Genomic DNA, 17427 nt, shown 5'->3' on the forward strand with positions numbered 1-17427 from the left:
CATCTTGTCGAGCTGGCTCAAGCCCGTCTCCTGCCATTTCCGCCGTTGGCGGCACCGAGGCCGAAACCTGGTCCACCTCGTCATTGTCCCGTGCACCTCGTCACCGTCCGGCCCACTGATACCGCCCTCTGCTGACACACGGCCGACACACCGCTGCTCAAGCATGCAGCAGGCCGTCGGTCTATATACGCACTGCCTGCTTACCCCTCGCTGTCCTATCTATCAATGTCGATGGATGTGATGTCAAGGAAGATTCCATCGAGACTCGGGACGAGACGACCTATGACGTCGTGAATCGAGTGGCTGACGCTCCACTGTCCCGCGTCATACCTGCGAGCGCTGCCGGCTGGGGTATAAAGCCACGACACGACCCATCACGACCCCCACAACAACACCACCCACCCAAACACAATGGTCTCCGCATCCACCTGGCAAACCCTCGGCCTCGGCGTCGCCGCAGCCTTCACCGGCGCGGGCGCGCTCGCCGTCTTCGCCCCCGCCTACGAGGGCAACCTGCTCTTCAACCTCGGCTCGGCGGCGCTCGCGCAGAACCCCGACAAGTTTGCCAACGCGGCCGAGAGCCGCGAGGACAAGGCCGTCAGCGTGCTTCTCCCCCTGCTCGGCGCGCGTAACTGGGCGCTCGCTGCCTCCATGTTCGTGCTCCACCGCCAGGGCAACTGGTCGGCGCTGGGCACTGTCATTCTCAGCGGCTCGGCGTTCGTCGGCATCTTGGATGGCATCGAGGTCTTCAGGCGCCGCGGACCCGTCTTGTGAGTTGCTTTAAGGAGATGGCGCTGACGCCTAGGGCTGGTATCGCCGGAGCTACCGCTTCGCTCTGGGCGCTGGTCGGCTACGCGCTCGTCGAGGGATGGAACAACTAGGCCTCTCGGGGTGCAGCAGTGTAACAGGCATGAAATATCTGATCTTGAACCCCTGCATTGACTTGATACGATTACTGCGTCCCTCACTGTGCTCACACCTTCATACCATCACGCCTGCTCCGCCTCGCGCGCCTGCTCGGCCTGCTCCTCGACAAACGTCTTGGTCTTCGCCCAGCGCCATGCCGGGATGCCCCGCTCGTACAGCTCGTCGATCTCCGCTGGCGCTCTGCCCCTCGTCTCGGGGAGGTAGAACCAGACGAAGATGCTGATGAGCAGGGAAGCGCCGCCATAGACGAACCCGGCGCGGATGTTGAGGCGGACGAGCATGGGTGGGGTGGCGAACGACGTGATGATGCCGAAGAGGGCGTTGCAGACCCACGCGACGGACATGGTGCGGACTGGGCGTGAGCTGACTCCTGCGCGTGAAGGTAGATCTCACCTCGAAGGAGCGCAGATGGGATCTCGGCCGCGAGGAGGAAGTACGACTGGCCCATGATCGTGAAGGCAAACGTCCACAAGGCGCAGATGAAGAGCTACGGTGTGAGCTGAGCCAGCAGTGACCACGTACCAGAGCCTTGCCGACGTCTTCCCGAGGGGCATAGAACAGCGCACCCAGGAGCCACAGCGAGAGGCAGGTGATGGACAGCGCCGGCGCCACGAGCACGCGGCGGCCAAACTTGTCCAGCATGCTCATCATGACCATGACCGCGGCGAGGGAGATGCACGACATGATGACGGACGCCTGGAACGGGTCCTTCTGGCCGGCGATGGCGAAGAAGTACGTCGAGTACGTCGAGATCATGGTCAGGCCCGCGAGCTGGCCGCCGCCGGCGAGGATCATGAGCAGCAGGGTACGTTTCTGTCGGTCAGCGTGGCCGATCACGACTGCCCACCCTGTTGGTGCCCTGGAAGATGGCGAGCCACGGGATGCCCTGCGCAGCAACCTCACGCTCGTGCTCGAGCGTGCGCATCATGATGCCGTACTCCTCCTCCCTGTCGTACCCCTCGATGCCAGTGTACAGCGTCTTCATGCTCTTGAATGCCTTCTCCTTGTCCCCGCGCCGGGCGTAGAACCACGGCGACTCGGGCAGCGGGAGGAAGCACAGGAGCATGAGGCCGACAGGGCCCCAGAGCGCGCGGACAGGCAGCTGCCAGTTGAAGGGGTGCTGCTTGTTGAGCGTGAAGCCCATGACTTTGGCGAGCAGGGTGCCGGTGTAGTTCCTGGAGGTGTCAGTGGGTCTGCACGGCCACCAGTAGGCGACCCACCAGAACGATGCGAAGGCAATCACGGTGCCGCGGATACGGTTGGGCAAGAGCTCCATTGCGTACGCGGCGCAGATGACCTGCAGCACTCCAACGCCCGCGCCTGTGAAGAGGCGACCGAGCATCCAGACTGCTGGGACACGGGCCTGCATGAGGCAGATCAGGGCCTGGTGAGGTGTTAGCTGAGTCAGGCAGTGTACTACACAGCTTGGATCTCACCACCACGACAAGAACCCAGGCGATGAGGATGGTAGGCTTGCGTCCCAGCCTGTTGGCGACGCTGTCGTCAGCCTTATCGCGGGTGGAAACTCACTAAGCCGCCCACACCATGGAGGTAATCTGGCCAACGTTGACGACAGCACTCCAGGCCGACACTGGCGGGTAAGCAGGGCACCACCATCCTCACACCCACCCCAGGATGTGTTCAGTGCCGTGACGCCGTTGCCGCCGGTGCCGAACTGCTTGATGAAGCCCTTGTTGGCGAGGAGCATGCCGGAGAGCGCGACCTGGCGTCAGCGCCATCACACAGCGGTCTCACCTCGAAGCCATCGCACATCGACCCCGTAAAGAGGAGGAAGCAGAAGAAGACGGCGCGGCGGAAGGTCCAGAGACACTTCAAGATGGGCAGCTCGTCGAAGCGCGACTTGAGGACGCCCTGCCCGTCGAGCGCGGCGTGCTTGAGGTCCTCGTCGCGCGTCACGCTGGTCTCGAGGTGGGAGACTTGGATCTCTGCCTTCTCCTCGTTGTGGGGGGAAGACATGGTGTGTGGGGCTGGTTGGCGGGGAGAGAGTCAAAGCTCGAGTAGAATATGTAGTCGAGATCTCTGGCCCCATGGAGCCCACTTCGCCGACCCTGCCTTGGCCGGCGGCACAGCGTTCGTCCGAGCGTGTGCTTTCGGGGCAGGTTTAGCCCGCTGCGAGTGAGTTGCTGGTGTTGAGGGTCATCGCGATCACCTGTTGGCGCCAGAGGGTCTCCAGGCGGTCCAGGCGGGGTGAGGTGACCGCGAGAGCAACATTGCCCTGCGGGCAGCCCGAGGCTCGGTCGAGAGTTCTCTACAGCCACCGGTCGAGCGTTGCACCGAGGGAGTCGGGCAGAGAGGGGAAGAGCGCGCGCGGCTTGTGTACAGACACAGTTGGCGTTCGGTCGAGAACAGTGGTCCGGCCCGACCTGGCAAGTCCTGAGTTAGGCGGTCCTCGAGGCGACGCGCGGCGCGGGGCGGCAGCACGAGGACCCCATCTGACGCCTCAGGCCCGTAGAAGCACGTTCATGGCGTTCGGGTCGGGCGGGGCGCGTTGACCGAGGGAGGGATGGAGTCGAGTCGAGGGAGGGAGGAGAAGAAGAGAAGAGATGCGACGGGACTTGGGCATTTTGAGGGTTAATTATCAGGATCCGCAGTCTCGGCCACCGTCGGCACCGACGGCATCGGCTTCACCGAACCCGCCGCGGACGACCCGGCAACAGCGGTAACGTATGCATGCGGTGAATGAGCGCCGAGCGAGCTGCCGAGAGCAAGCTGGGACAAGCTTCGGGCCGAGGGGAGGTGTGGGGAGGGCCGTGGGGCGCTGGGCATCGGGACAAACATGACCCGGGCGAGATCCAACGCCTCCCTCTTCAACCCATTGTCCATGTCTCTGCCCTCCCCACAACACCCCACAACGCCATGACAATCCCGCCAGTCGAGCTCACGGACCTCACGTTCGAGCACTACCGCTCCCCCTTGGGGGTGCAGTACGCGTCCCCGCGCCTCTCGTGGCGCTTTGCCTCGCCCGCCAAGGACTGGGTGCAGCGGGGGTACGAGGTGCGCGTCGCGCGCGGCGCCAGCGCCGAGACGTACGCCGTCGACTCGCGCGAATCGGTGCTAGTGCCGTGGCCAGCGGCGCCGCTCGCCTCGCGCGAAGCCGCCACCGTCGGTGTCCGCTCGTACGGCAGCGACGGGCGGTGGACCGCGTGGATCGAGGGCACGGTCGAGGCCGGCCTGCTCGAGCGCGCCGACTGGGTCGCGGCCGTCGCGAGCAACAGCGACGAGCCGCACACCGGTGCTAAGCGGGCGGCGGCGGGCGACGAGGGGCGGACCTTCACCGGTGACCTCGGGGTCGAGGAGCGCGCCCTCCGCCCGTTCCGCGTGCGCAAGGTCGTCCACCTAGACGCCGCGCCGACCCGCGCACGCCTGTACATCACCGCGCTGGGCCTGCACACGACGTACGTCAACGGCGAGCGGCTGCCCGACCTCCTCGAGCCGGGGTGGACGAGCTACGAGCGGAACCTCAACTACCGCGTGTACGACGTCACGGGGCTGCTAAGGGCGGGGGAGAACGTGCTCGGCAGCTGGGTGGGAGAGGGGTGGTACGCTGGCCGGATTGGCCTGCGCGGGCTCCTGCGCAGAGTGTGGGGCAGCGCGGCGGGGCTGATCGCCCAGCTCGAGGTGGATGGGGAGGTCGTCGCGGCCACAGACGAGAGCTGGAGCTGGAGCTACGGCGCGGTGACGGCCGGCGAGATCTACGACGGGGAGAGCTACGACGCGGGGGTCGAGGACGAGGCGTGGAAGCATGGTGTGGAGGTGGCTGGCGGTGAGTCGGGGGGCATTGGAGTCGCTGACGCACCAGACTGGGCACCAGTGGTGGTGCGGCCTCTGCCTGAAGCCGAGCTGCGGGCGTCCGAGATCCCGCCGGTGCGCGCGTACGCCACGCTGCCAGTCAAAGAGGTGATCACGACGCCGTCTGGCAAGACGGTGCTGGACTTTGGGCAGAACTTTGCGGGTTTCGTCCGCGTTCTCTCCTCCCCAGCCGAGGCGAGCACCATCACGCTCCGGCACGCCGAGGTGCTCGAGGCCGGCGAGCTCGGCGTGCGGCCGCTGCGCAACTGCGCGCAGACGGACACGCTCGTCGTGCCACAGGGCGGGAGCGTGGCGGGGTGGACGCCGCTGTTCACGTACCACGGGTTCCGGTACGTCGAGGTCGGTGGCTGGGCCGGGGTCACTGCCGCCGACGTCGAGGGCGTCGCCATATCCTCCGACTACGAGGTGACCGGCGCGTTTGAGTGCTCGCACGCCCTGCTGAACAGGCTGCACGAGAACGTCGTCTGGTCGACCCGCTCGAACACCGTCTCCCTGCCGACCGACTGCCCGCAGCGCGACGAGCGGCTCGGGTGGACGGGCGACATCCAGGTCTTCGCGCCGACCTTCTCTTTCCTCTTTGGCGCAGCGGGATTCCTGCGCAACTGGCTGCGGGACGTGCGTGCCGACCAGAGGGGCGGCGTCGTGCCCGTCACCGTGCCGAACGTGCACGCCATCAGGCTGAGCCACATGCCGCACGCGGTGTGGGGCGACGTCGCGGCACTGCTCCCGAACGACCTGTACGATTGGTTTGGGGACAGCGACATCGTGCAGGAGAGCCTCGGGTCGGCCATCGCGTGGCTGGACGCCATTCCGAGGGATAAGGCGACGCAGCTGTGGGACCGTAAGACGTTCCAGTTCGGCGACTGGCTCGACCCCGCCGCGCCGCCCGCCCTCCCGTGGAAGGGGCGGACCGACACACATCTCGTGGCGGACGCGTACCTCATCCACACGACGCGCGTGGTCGCCAAGCTGGCCGGGGTGGCGGGGAAAAGCGACGTCGCGGCGCGGTACGAGGCGCAGGCGGCGGCACTCCTCGATACGTTCCACAGCCAGTACCTCACCCCCGCGAGCCGTGTCGTGAGCGACACGCAGACGGCGATCGCGCTGCTCCTGCACTTTGACCTCGTCGACTCCCGGGTCCCAGGCCAGCGAGAGGTACTCGCCCGCCGCCTCAAGGAGCTCGTGGTCGCCGATGCGTGGCAGGTGTCGACGGGATTCGCCGGTGCGTGGGCTTGAGGGCACCGCTGACGGCAGGCACGCCCATCATCCTGCAGGCGCTCGCGGCCAATGGGCACCTCGACCAGGCGTACCGCATGCTGCTGAACCGCACGAGTCCGTCCTGGCTCGCCCCCGTGCTCCTCGGCGCGACGACAATCGTGAGTTGCTCCTGCCGCCCGGGCTAACGCGCAGTGGGAGCGCTGGGACTCGATGCTGCAGGACGGGAGCATCAACCCGGGCCAGATGACGAGCTTCAACCACTACGCGCTGGGGTCGGTCGCGGCGTTCCTGCACGCGGTCGTCGGCGGGCTCTCGCCCCTCGAGCCCGGGTGGCGGAGGGTGCGGATCTCTCCCCAGCCAGGAGGCAACCTCATGCACGCGGCGGCGTCGTTCGTGTCGCCGTACGGCGTCGTGCGGTGCTCGTGGGCCATTGAGGCGGGGAAGCTGCACGTCACGGCCCAGGTGCCCCCGAATGCTACGGCGCTGGTCCAGCTGCCTGGGCTGGAGAGTGAGGTCGGCTCGGGGACACACTCGTTCGAGGTGGGGTGGGAGGAGGGGGCGTGGCCGCCGCGGTTTGACGCGCCGGCCATCTTCCAGGCGCCGGAGGACGACTGGGTGAGGAATTAGCGTGGCCAACGGCGGGAGCCGTGAGCCCAGGGGGCCTTGTGGAGGAGGGGGGTCGCATTGTTGAGTACAGTGTCATGGATCGTGGTTTGTGAGCAAGTTGCGAGTCAATGCATCCCATTGCAGTCGAGTTTCGGCTTAAGCATAACCTAAAGCGGCTGCCGCCGCGCTCAGTCTCGGGCCGCGGCAATGCCACACGCCCGCCAAAAGGAGCAACCCGACCTCGCTTGGCACCTGTACGTCATAAAGTCACACGGCGGGGCAAGTGCTCACACGACCTGGACAGTCGGTTAGCTATCGGGTGATGCCTGATGCATCCCCCATCCGCATGCATCTCCCGGAACATCTCAGGGTTGCTCTCCTCCCAACCAGCCGCCATGCCCGCATCCACGTCCTCACCGCCGAGCGAGACGGACCCGCTGCTCGGCGACCGGAGCCACGACGGCACCTCCGAGCACTCGGACCACGACCACGCCGACTGCGACGACCACTTCATCTCCGGGGCCGAGCACGAGCTCGCCGCCGTCGAGAAGGGGCAGACGAGCGCGTGGGGCTACCTCGGGCGCGCGTTCACCGCGACCGCGCTCTTCCAGATCTGGCCGAGCCTCCTCATCCTCGGCGTGTGGGCGGCCGTCGTGGTGCTCGTCAACAAGCGCACGAGCTGGGCCTTCCACTTCCCCAACACGATGCTCACGGTGCTCGGCATCATGCTCGGCCTCGCGATAAACTACCGCGTGTCCACGGCGTACGCGACGTACCAGGCCGGAAGAAGGCACTGGTCCAAGATCACGCTGGGCGCGCGCAACTGGGCGCGTGTGGTGTGGTTGCATTGTGAGTGAAAACAAAGGCGAGGCTGACCCCAGGCCCGGAGAGCGTGCAGCACGTCGACTGGGCGCCGCCCGACGACGCGGCCAAGGCCGCTGACCAGGCGCGCGGGATGCTCGAGAAGAAGACGATGGTGACTATGGCGCTGGCGTTTGCCGTGGGGACCAAGCACCACCTGCGGCACGAGCACGGGATGTGAGTGGGCGCGCTCGCGAGCGCCGCCAGGCGCGCGCGAGGGTCCCTCTCGGGTCTACGCTGACCCCCCAGCTACTACGAGGACCTGTACTACCTCGTCAACTTCCTCCCCTCTCTCGCGACCGACACCGCGGGGCAGCCGACGCTCTCCTCGCCCTCGCTCGCGCCGCTTCCCCCCTCCCCGCCTCGAACTCGGGCACCCCCACGCCCGCGGCGAAGAAGAAGCCGGTGCTGCACAAGGCCGAGAACCCGGGCCTGCACACCCCGCCGTCGTGGCTCAAGCGCGTATCCAAGAAGATCCTGCAGGACGGGCTGAAGGGCACGAGCTCGAGCCGCAAGAAGGCCGAGCTCGGCGTGCTGGACCTGATCGCGGCGGCGACCGTCGCGTTCCTGCGTACCATCTGTTGCGTGAAGCACGGGGACAGCGCCGACCCCGAGGTCGGGGCGCAGAGCGTAGATGGGGGCGGGCATGGCGCGGCCGTCGCGGCTGGCGCGGCGGTGGCCACTGCCGCCGTGGTCAAGGGGAAGAAGGCGAAGAAGGACAAGGCGAAGCCGGCGCCGGCGGGGACGCCGCCCGCCGCGCCGACGAACGGCGCGGCCTCTGGCAAGGCGGGCAGCAAGGGCACCCAGCAGGCCCCGCCCCGCGCGCACACCAACGTCCCCCTCGAGATCACCCTCTTCATGTCGTCGTACGTGGCTGCGCTGCAGGCGCGCGGGGTCAAGCCGAACAACACGACGTCGCAGCTGTTCACGGCACTCTCGGCGCTGTCGAGCGCGCTCGCCGACCTCGAGGGCATGGCGTCGACGCCCATGCCGTGGAGCTACGCGACGCACCTGGGCGAGGTGACGTGGATCTACTGCCTGCTGCTGCCGTTCCAGCTGTATGACTCGGGGTTCGGGTGGCTGACGGTCGCCGGGACAGTGGTAAGTGGCGTCACTGACCCACCGCTCGCGCTGGCTCACGCCCGCCCGCAGATCTCGACCTACCTCATCATGGGGTACGCGGCCATCGCGGCCGAGATCGAAAACCCGTTCGGCTACGAGATGAACGACCTCAACCTGGGCCACTACACGCGCGCGATCGCGCACGAGCTCGACGAAGTGACGGCCTGGGTGCCGGCGAGCCCGGACGCCATGGTCTTTGTGAACGCCAACCACGTGTTCGGGCCCGCCGGGCCGGGCGCCGACGAGCTCGCGAGCGAGGGGGTCGACGGGCTGCGCAAGCGGCTGGGTGCGCACTAGGCATGGTGGTGGGTGCTGCGGATGCATGGTGGTTTCTACGCGGGACGGGGGATTTGGGTGTGGCGCCGCCTCCGCCGCCGCCGTCATCGTCGCTGCCAACTTGGCCGCCGCCGCCACCACTGCGCGCCGCCGCCGCTGGGGCCCGCGTGAGCGCCGAGAGCATTACTGCGGCCCGTGATGGCCCGTGCGTGGGCGCGTGCGGCGCGTGCGCTCTCTCATCGTTTCAGATTTGCAGCTCACTCATCGACGTGTCTCTATTCTTCTCATTGTTCTGCTTCCCTCTCTTCTCCATCGCATTCACTCCTTCACCACACTCACTTTCTTCAACATGTCCCCGTCCCCGCCCCGCGACTCGGGCCAGCACTTTGACAACGGGCACAGCTTCAATGTGCTCAAGCACCGCCCGCACAAGACGCTCAAGCACGGCCTGCACGCGCTCGCCGCGACGGCGCTGGTGCGCATCTGGCACATCCTGTTCTTTGTCGGCGCGTGGAGCGCCATGGTGTGCGTCGTCAACGTCAAGACAAAGGTCAACTTTACCGTGCCCAACACGATGATCACGGTGCTCGGTGTGCTGCTCGGTCTGACGCTTAGCTACCGGTAAGCCCGCGGCGCTGTCAGGCCCGACGCGCGCTCACCCCACAGCACATCCTCGGCATACGAAAAGTACTCGGACGGCAGGAAGCAGTGGGCCAACATCACGCTCGCGAGCCGCAACTGGGCGCGCACCGTCTGGCTGCACTGTGAGTTGAGTTGGGCGGGTGGGCGGCGGCAAGCGGTCGCACGACGCGACCGCGCCCGCGCCCATGCGTCGTCTTGGCGCGATCTGATCCGCTGACCCCCCAAAGGCCCGGACCACACCGTGCCCGACCCGGCCAAGCTGTCTCCCGAGGACGCGGCGCGCGACGAGGCGCGCGCCGTGCTCGAGAAGAAGACTACCGTGCAGCTCGCGCTCGCGTTCGCCGTGGCCGTCAAGCATTACCTGCGTCATGAGCCGGGAATGTGAGTGGGCCTGCACCGGCGCGAGGGAGGGAGGGATCCCCTCTGCCAGCTCATCCCCTCCCCCCCCCTCCCCCACCGCCCCGCTCACGCCCCAGCTACTACAAGGACCTGTACCACCTCGTCGCCTTCGTCCCCAGCCTCAACCTCCCCTCGGGCCTAGCAGGCGGCGCAGCGACCATGGCGGGCAACCTGCCCTCAATCTCGGCGCACGACCACGCGCTCCTCGAGGCCGAGCAGCCGAGAAAGCTGCGCGAGACAGTCAAGGACAACATGCTCCCGGACTTCATGCGGCGGCGGCGGCGCTCCTCGGCGGCGCACAGCGGCGCGGGGCTCGCGCGCATCCTCGGCGCCCACGGCGAGGGGCAGAACGTGCCGCTCGAGATCACCGTCTTCATGGGCATGTACATCGCCACTCTGCAGCGGCGCAAGACGATCGACGCGCCGACCACCACGGCGCTGATGAACGCGCTCGCCATGCTCGCTGATTCGTTGGCCAACCTCGAGCGGATCCTCACCACGCCGATTCCGTGGAGCTACGACGCGCACATCTGGGCCGTGAGCTGGATCTACTGCCTCGCCCTCCCGCGTTCCAGCTGTATGCGTCCAAGTTTGCCTGGGTCACCGTGCCGGCCACCATCGTGCGTCTTGGCGACTGCCAGTGCCGCTCACACGCTGCGCGTGCTCGCACTGACACCCCAGATCACAACCTACATCGTCATGGGCTACGCGTCCATCGCAGAGGAGATTGAAAACCCCTTCGGGTACGACAAGAACGACCTCAACCTCGGCTACTTCTGCCGCGAGATTATCGCCCGCGAGCTCGACGCCGTCACGTCCCGCCCCTACATCGACCCCGAGGACTGGATCTTCAGCCCCGCAAACAGGCCGTTCGGCCGCGACCACCCCAACGCACCCGAGCTCGTCAAGGACGGCAACATTGACGAGCTCCGCCGCCAGCTGTCCCACGCCGGCGCGGGCCACATCCCGACCTGCCTCGCGCCCCAGGGCAGCGGCACGTCGTCCCCGTTCATGGTCTAGCGTTGCAGCACTCCCCGCCCACCGGATATCCCCACCCACCCACCCATCGCCAAGCCATAGCCCCCCGGCCAGCCCCGGCCACCGTTCGCTACATACTGTGCATGCATATTACAATACAACAAAAGACATCTCCTATACCGGCGGCACGGGCACTAACTGCGCTGTCGACACTTCAGACGAGGACCAGAACCGAATGGGAGCCACCTGTCCGCGTCTCGGCGACGGCGTTTCACGCCCTTCCAGTCTGCTGCTCCGACGGGGCGATGACGATGGGGGCGGAGGTGCCTGTGTACGGGGGTGAGAGGGCGTAGACGCCGTGGCCGCCGGGTCCACAGCGCGCCCAGCCTCAGTGCCGCGCGACGATCGACTGGGTCGCGGATGAGATGCGTTCACCGCATGTCGAGCCGACTGCTCAGCCTTGCGGAGGCGAACCTCATCAACGTCTGTGGCCATGGCTGGCCGCGTTTGGTGTGCCGTCTCAGGGGACAGGGTACCGGTCGGGGGGCTGGGGCCGCGCTTTCGGCGCTGGTGCGGTCTTGGCGCGGCTTCGGGGTTCTCCGCACGACGGGTCTCGGGCTCCACAGAGTGTTGGGTCGTTTGACTTCGGCGCCTCGGAGGAGGCATCGGAGAGTGGGACGCCACCCATCGTGGAGCCCGCACCGGTGCGACAACCTCGGCTTGCTCGGGGCCCGATTCGGCCTCTCCAATGACATCGATGTCCATGCCCTCCGCCCCGTCGACGATGTCTTGCGGTTCGGTCTTGACGGCAACCTCAGTCTCCGGCTCCGAGGCAATGACATTTGTCTGCCGCGCAGTCGGTACGGGTGTCAACGGGGTCCGAGGTGCCGGTTCCTCCTTCCCCCAGACAACCTCCTCAGCCTTATCGATTGGTGGAGGCTGCACGCCCTCGGGGCGGTGCTCGGGACGGTGTTTCCTCGCAGCATCTGCGCGCCGTGCGTTGCGCCCTTCCGCTTGCACTGACAACGGCACCTGCCCAATCACTGGAACCACCTGTCCCATCCTTTCGGCATTCGCCCGCACGACGCCCCATTGCTCCCAGCTGTCGACGGCCTGCTGGGACGATTTGACAAAGTGCCGCGTCAGGCTCAGCGGGTAGGGGTACACCTCGGCCTTCTGCAGCACCATACCCTCGACCCACGCCGCGACGGCGTCAAAGCTGGTTCGTAGGTTCGGGGGCGAGGCCACGCGCATCTTGTAGCTCACGCCGCTAATCTCGACGACCGTCTTGGCGACCTCGAGGACGTACGCCAGTGTCGCCACCGTCGGGAAGACGCTTTTGCACTTTGATAGCCAAACCAGGCCTCGCAGGAGCGACTGTGCCGCGTCCACCTTGTTCTGCCAATGCTTCTTGGCATAGGCTCGCATGTGCGCATTGGCACACACTGCAAGGAGCGCGTAGTCGTCGGTCGAGAGCTCCCGGTTGAGGGCGAAGATGAGCATGGCATCGGCCACGAAGAGGTCGAGCGCGCACAGTTCGACGCGGAGGAACTGGAGCACGCTGTCGGCCTCCACGGCTCGACCCAGGTCCGTCTGCTGACGCGTAAAGGCAAGGTTGATCGCCGCTGTCCACTTGAAGTGCAGCTCGTCCAGCTTCGCCAGTCGCTCGTGGAGCCGCAACGTCTTGTCTTTGACAATCTTTCGTGCGAGGCTGAGCAGTTCCTGCAACAGCACCCATGCCATGCACCGCAGCGAGATGCCTTGCAGAGGTGGGAGCTCGTGGACTGGAAGATGAACCGTTCCTTTGAGTTCCGAGAGCAGGTCGGCCTGGCCAGGCAGAAACGAGAGGTCGGGATTAAACACCCTGTCGTCGTTGCCAATGACCCCGCAGGCATACCAGTTGGCTACCGCAATGTACAGGAACGGAGTCGACGGGCTCGCATCGTCGTTGGCGTCGGTCTCGGGTGTTGGGGACGAAGACTTTGGCCGGTCCATGAGCAGCGGAAGGTCGCGAACATCCACAAAGTCGCAGAATGTCGCAGCGAACACGACACACATGAGGCTGTTGGTGTCTGGGTCCTGGTCAAACACTATTTCGAGGTTTTCTTTGGCAATGCCAGACAGGCGCTCCAGCTGCACTGCGCAAGGAAAGCCGCAGCCCATCTCGTCGGTACCAATGTGCTCGAGCGCGAGGAGATACTGAGCCGCCTCGAGGAACCCTTCGGCAGCTGTGAGCTTGCCGCCACGGGCGCGTCTCTCGTTGCGAAGGTAGCGACAGGACGGTATGCCGGGGATCCACATGGGGACGTGTTTGCGGCACCTAGACGTCAGCACTCGCGACAGTGGGGGGCCTACCATTCAGCAGCATGCTTGGCCTCGTTATCGGAAACGAGCTCGTCGACGGCGTCCCCGTGGGGCCTCGTGCATCGGCACTCGAGGTTGGTTCCCGAACTCCAGCGAGTCGCCAGGTCGGCAAGGATAGAGAAGGGGCGCTTCGGCGTGTCGTCGACATCGGGGCTGAGGCCAAGCTCCGCCGCTGTCCACCTCGGGCGAACCGGCTGGCCCGTCGATGACGGCACTGGAGCCCGCTTGGGTGGGTGAGAAGCAGGCGGCACCGCGCGGGCGAGCGGTGGGTCGAGCGCGCTGGGCGGAGACGGGGGTAACCGTTCCCGGAGAGGGAGTCCACTGGCGGCCTGCGCTGGCCGACGTGAAGGAGGTGGCGGCGGGTGATAGGCTCGGCTTGGGGGATCGAAAGTGGGCCAAGCTTCACTGGGTCGGATTCGGGACTCGCTCGTGCTGGTCGAGGCGACGACACTCGGCCTTGATGTCGAGCCATGAGCCATGTGCGAGTATCGACGGCGATCAGGTGACGCGGAGCGTGAACGCGAGGGGTATGGCTGGCTCCGCGGTGGCGCCGTCGTCGACGAATGGACGCCGTGGCCTACCGTGTCATGATCACCCCTCTGACGGATACGCGAGGGCGGGGGATAGGTCGACGTAGTGGACGGTACGAGCGGCACAGCGTGCGACGATGCGGCTGACTCATAACGTGCCGCGGGAACGGATGGGATGGCACTCGTACGAAACTCGGCGGGGAGCATCATGGCGGGTGCGAGCGAGGCCGAGGGTGACCGGGCCGGGCCGGCCATTGACCCCACAACAGGCGCAGTAGTCACGACTGCTGGTGGTGCGGACGGTGATAACGACGCCGGCGCCTTGCTCAGGTACATTGTGTTGTGAGACCGCGCGCTGGTCAGCGTCCACGGGATCCGCGAAGCCCCGGCATGCTCCTTGGCCGTGAAGGACGTCTCGGAGATGGGCCCGCGGGGGCCACGCTTGCCTCTGTTGCTTGGGGGCGGCGCGGCAGCGGCAGCGACGGCTGCGGGACGCTCGACGCGTTCGCGGTCGCGCTCGATACGCTCGACCCTATACCGCTCGGCCACTGGGGGTGGGATGTCGGCGCGTTCGTGGTCGCGCTCAACACGATACCGCTCGGTGACGGGGGGTGGGGTGTCGTGGTAGGCGGAGCGGTGGATGTGCGCTCCGTTGCTGCGGCGATACATCGGTGCGCTTGGTTCCTCGCGGGTGGCCAGGTGTCGTTGATCAAGGAGGGGGGAGAGTGTGCTGGGGCGAGGAGTGGTCAATGACGAAGACGACAAAGAACGCGAAGGATTATGAGGGTCGCGAGCAGCGCTTGCTCGTGCATCCAATGCTTCTGCGCGCGACGATGATGACGACGACGACGGCCGTGGTATTGTGCTGTAAGACCATGATGGGTGGGTTGATGAAGCATTGTTTGGAGGGTACTGTTGTTCCCAACTTGACGCATCCGTTGTTCTTGGCCGCGCCGCATCCGTTGTGGGGTGTCGGAGAACTTCTGTTGCTATTGCTCGCGCCCTTGCCCGTCGCTCCACGCTCTCTCGTTCCTCCCGCTTCGCGCGCGCAGATTCCTCCGCATCCCGCTGGTGGCTCCATGGATCCACCTGCGAGCGGGGGCGGGGTTGATTGCCCCAACGGTCTCCAAAGCGCTCGACAAGCTGCTGCCTCTCGGCAATGGCGGCTGCCTGCCGTGTCGAAGCATCTACTCCTGACGAGCGCTTTGGGAACCACGGCCTGCGGTACGCGGGGCCTGGGCGCGGTGCTGATGCAACCCGGGGCAGGTCGGCCCGCCCAGGGCGCGTCCACAGGTCGTTGTGTGCGGCAAAGGTGGCGTCGAGTGCAGACCATCGGCATTCATGTGCACGACCTTTGGCGAGCCAACTGGGGGCCGCAGCCGCAGTGGGCACGGGCGAGGGTGATGGGAGTGTGCCGACCGACGAGCCGTGCGGGGAGGCGGACGACGCGGCCGATGGGCGTCGGGCGAGACGCGTTTCCGATGACGACGGCGCGTCGCGGGGCGCAGCCTCTTTGGAGCCGAGGAACTCGTCGAGGGTCGGGCCAGCGCGACGCGTGCCGTGCGTCTCCTTTGACCACGCGCGCGGCGGGTTTGCGGCGGGTGCGGCGGGGCGAGGAGCCGACACCGAGGCCGTGGTCTGGGCTGGGTCGAAGAAGGGCAAAAGGGGAGAGTAGGTGGGCGGCGCGCTGCTACCGCTCGTGTTGGCGCTGCTGTCGCGTTTCGAGCTCGGCGGTGGGGTGGGGTACGCGCGCTCGTGATGATGTTCCCGCGCTGCTTGGTTTGCCGTGCGCCATTCTGGCAGGCCGAGGAGGGGGAGTGACGGGGTCGCTATGGGCTGCAGCGTTTCGCCCATGGCTGTCGGGGTGGGAGCGCTGCGCCTGGCTGCCGAGGAGTGATGGCGCGTCGGGTGCTGGTGTAGTGGTTACGACGAGATTGATGGGAAACAAGACAAGAACGGGATGAGTGATGGACGCGTGCGGCGACGACGACTGCGGCAGCGGCGGCGGTGTCAATGACTGGCGGCGTTTTCGTCGCGACGCTGTGACGCCAGGGGGCGGCTGCGTGATGTTGATGGCTTGTGAAGGCACGGCGTGGACCTTGACGACGGAGTAGTGACAGCGACGGCGACGGCGATGGTGTGCGGCGACAGCGGCGGCGGCGACGGGGACCGAGGCCGTGGATGCGATACGACGTGTTGTGCTCGACGCCAAAGCCTGTGCGCCGAGTGGGGGGTGGGGGGCGAGGCGAGGCGAGCACGGATGGTAGGGGGAGGGAGCCGAGGGAAGGCAGGGAACGTGGGGGGAAGGGGCAGGGCCGCCGGCCGGCGATTACACTGGCACGCGACCAGGGTGCTACGCGTTGCGCTGCGGGGTGTGCGCTGTCGGCGTCGGCGTCGGCGTCGGCGTCGTTGTGCAATGCGAGATGTTGACGATGGCAAGAAGAGTAGAGAGAGAAGGAGATGTGGATGTGGGAAGGCAGCGGCGGGACGGATGGATGCCGACGACAACGAACGGGTGGAGCACGTACTTGCACGCTCGTCGCCCGCCGCCGCCGCTGTGCTGTTTGCCATTGCCGCAACTAATAAACAACCACAGTCCACATGACCACGGCGAGTCTCCGACTGCTCCTCGTCACCACAGCCAGCACGGCGTGCATGCTTGCCTGCCTCTGCCTGACCCCGACGTGCATACCCAGTCCACTCAACCGTCGGCCCGCACCAACAACCCCGACGCGACTGATTCCCATGTGCCATGCCGCCGCTAGCCTCGTGCCTCCAAGCTTATCACCCCGCACCAGCAACGCCGAGCTCCGAGCCCCACCCCTCGACCCCGTCGCGACCACGCCGCCGCTAAGTCGAGTCGGGGCATGCACCGCGACAATGCTGCAACACGATGCCCGCCTCGACGTCAAGTGCATCCGGCCGGCGCCAAGACATCAAGGGGTGGCGTGTTTGTGTCACATGGGGCCATCTGGAACAGGCGGGACAAGACGGCACGAGGCACAGCCCAGGTATCGAGGGGCCAGAGGGGCCACAACGACGCGTCGACGATGCATCAAGGTTGGGCATGTATGTACATTGGACAGACGGCACTACAAGCTTGGGGCCTGTAACGCGTCAGCGATGCACTTCGCGGCCCAAGACGACGCGACGCACCTTACAAGCGCTGCTCAAACTCGGCAATGGCAATGTCCTCGGCCGCGCCGGCCAGGTTGCCGCTCATGGCGTCGCTCATCGCCTTGGCTTCCATGGCTTGGGCGTTGCCTCCGCCGCCTCCAAGGAAGGACGAGGCGAGGCCGGCGAGGCCGCCGCCGCCCTGCTGCTGCTGACCACCGCCGCCGAGGAACTGGCCCGCGAGGCCCTCGAGCTGCTGGGGGTTGAAGCCGCCCTGCGGCTGCTGCTGCTGCTGTTGCTGTTGCTGGCCTCCCTGCCCGCCGAGGAACTGCCCAGCCAGGCCTTCGAGCTGCTGTGCGTTGAAGCCGCCTTGCTGGCCGGCCTGCTGCTGACCCATGCCCTGCGCCGCGCCGAGCACCTCGCGTTCGATCGAGTTGAAGTCCATGCCTGGTTGTGTGTAGTGGGGGTGGGGGTCGGGAGGGGGTTAGTTGCTGCCTCGCTCGTATTTAACGTCGCTAGCAGGCAGCTCGAGCAGTACGCACAGCAGCTACCCACTCCC

General features: G+C 66.5%; 7 protein-coding genes across 7 annotated transcripts; 4 read left to right on the top strand and 3 right to left on the bottom strand.

Moving 5' to 3' along the window:
* Window positions 1-411: 411 nt before the first annotated feature.
* Window positions 412-881, top strand: Q8F55_006039 (uncharacterized protein; the record flags this gene model as incomplete). Its single annotated transcript, XM_069354508.1, has 2 exons — window positions 412-770; window positions 806-881. The coding sequence occupies 2 exons, from the start codon at window positions 412-414 to the stop codon at window positions 879-881; spliced, it is 435 nt and encodes a 144-aa protein (XP_069209150.1).
* A 108-nt stretch (window positions 882-989) lies between these two features.
* On the bottom strand, window positions 990-2904 carry Q8F55_006040 (uncharacterized protein; the record flags this gene model as incomplete). Its single annotated transcript, XM_069354509.1, has 9 exons — window positions 990-1279; window positions 1321-1414; window positions 1450-1740; window positions 1775-2102; window positions 2148-2311; window positions 2364-2424; window positions 2458-2518; window positions 2557-2650; window positions 2683-2904. 9 exons carry the CDS (start codon window positions 2902-2904, stop codon window positions 990-992), a joined length of 1605 nt encoding a protein of 534 aa, XP_069209151.1.
* A 900-nt stretch (window positions 2905-3804) lies between these two features.
* Window positions 3805-6603, top strand: Q8F55_006041 (uncharacterized protein; the record flags this gene model as incomplete). Its single annotated transcript, XM_069354510.1, has 4 exons — window positions 3805-4711; window positions 4748-5980; window positions 6013-6134; window positions 6169-6603. 4 exons carry the CDS (start codon window positions 3805-3807, stop codon window positions 6601-6603), a joined length of 2697 nt encoding a protein of 898 aa, XP_069209152.1.
* A 374-nt stretch (window positions 6604-6977) lies between these two features.
* Q8F55_006042 (uncharacterized protein) lies at window positions 6978-8862 on the top strand (the record flags this gene model as incomplete). The annotated part of the gene is made up of 5 exons (XM_069354511.1): window positions 6978-7431; window positions 7464-7620; window positions 7693-7717; window positions 7840-8544; window positions 8596-8862. 5 exons carry the CDS (start codon window positions 6978-6980, stop codon window positions 8860-8862), a joined length of 1608 nt encoding a protein of 535 aa, XP_069209153.1.
* Window positions 8863-9190: 328 nt separating this feature from the next.
* On the top strand, window positions 9191-10902 carry Q8F55_006043 (uncharacterized protein; the record flags this gene model as incomplete). Its single annotated transcript, XM_069354512.1, has 5 exons — window positions 9191-9462; window positions 9508-9605; window positions 9711-9864; window positions 9960-10419; window positions 10564-10902. 5 exons carry the CDS (start codon window positions 9191-9193, stop codon window positions 10900-10902), a joined length of 1323 nt encoding a protein of 440 aa, XP_069209154.1.
* A 478-nt stretch (window positions 10903-11380) lies between these two features.
* On the bottom strand, window positions 11381-14423 carry Q8F55_006044 (uncharacterized protein; the record flags this gene model as incomplete). Its single annotated transcript, XM_069354513.1, has 4 exons — window positions 11381-11407; window positions 11563-13180; window positions 13216-13448; window positions 13806-14423. 4 exons carry the CDS (start codon window positions 14421-14423, stop codon window positions 11381-11383), a joined length of 2496 nt encoding a protein of 831 aa, XP_069209155.1.
* A 2488-nt stretch (window positions 14424-16911) lies between these two features.
* On the bottom strand, window positions 16912-17313 carry Q8F55_006045 (uncharacterized protein; the record flags this gene model as incomplete). The annotated part of the gene is made up of 1 exon (XM_069354514.1): window positions 16912-17313. One exon carries the CDS (start codon window positions 17311-17313, stop codon window positions 16912-16914), a length of 402 nt encoding a protein of 133 aa, XP_069209156.1.
* Window positions 17314-17427: the final 114 nt, after the last annotated feature.

This window comes from Vanrija albida (genome assembly GCF_041260175.1).
Source record: "Vanrija albida strain AlHP1 chromosome Unknown contig_4, whole genome shotgun sequence".
Classification (NCBI taxonomy): domain Eukaryota; kingdom Fungi; phylum Basidiomycota; class Tremellomycetes; order Trichosporonales; family Trichosporonaceae; genus Vanrija; species Vanrija albida.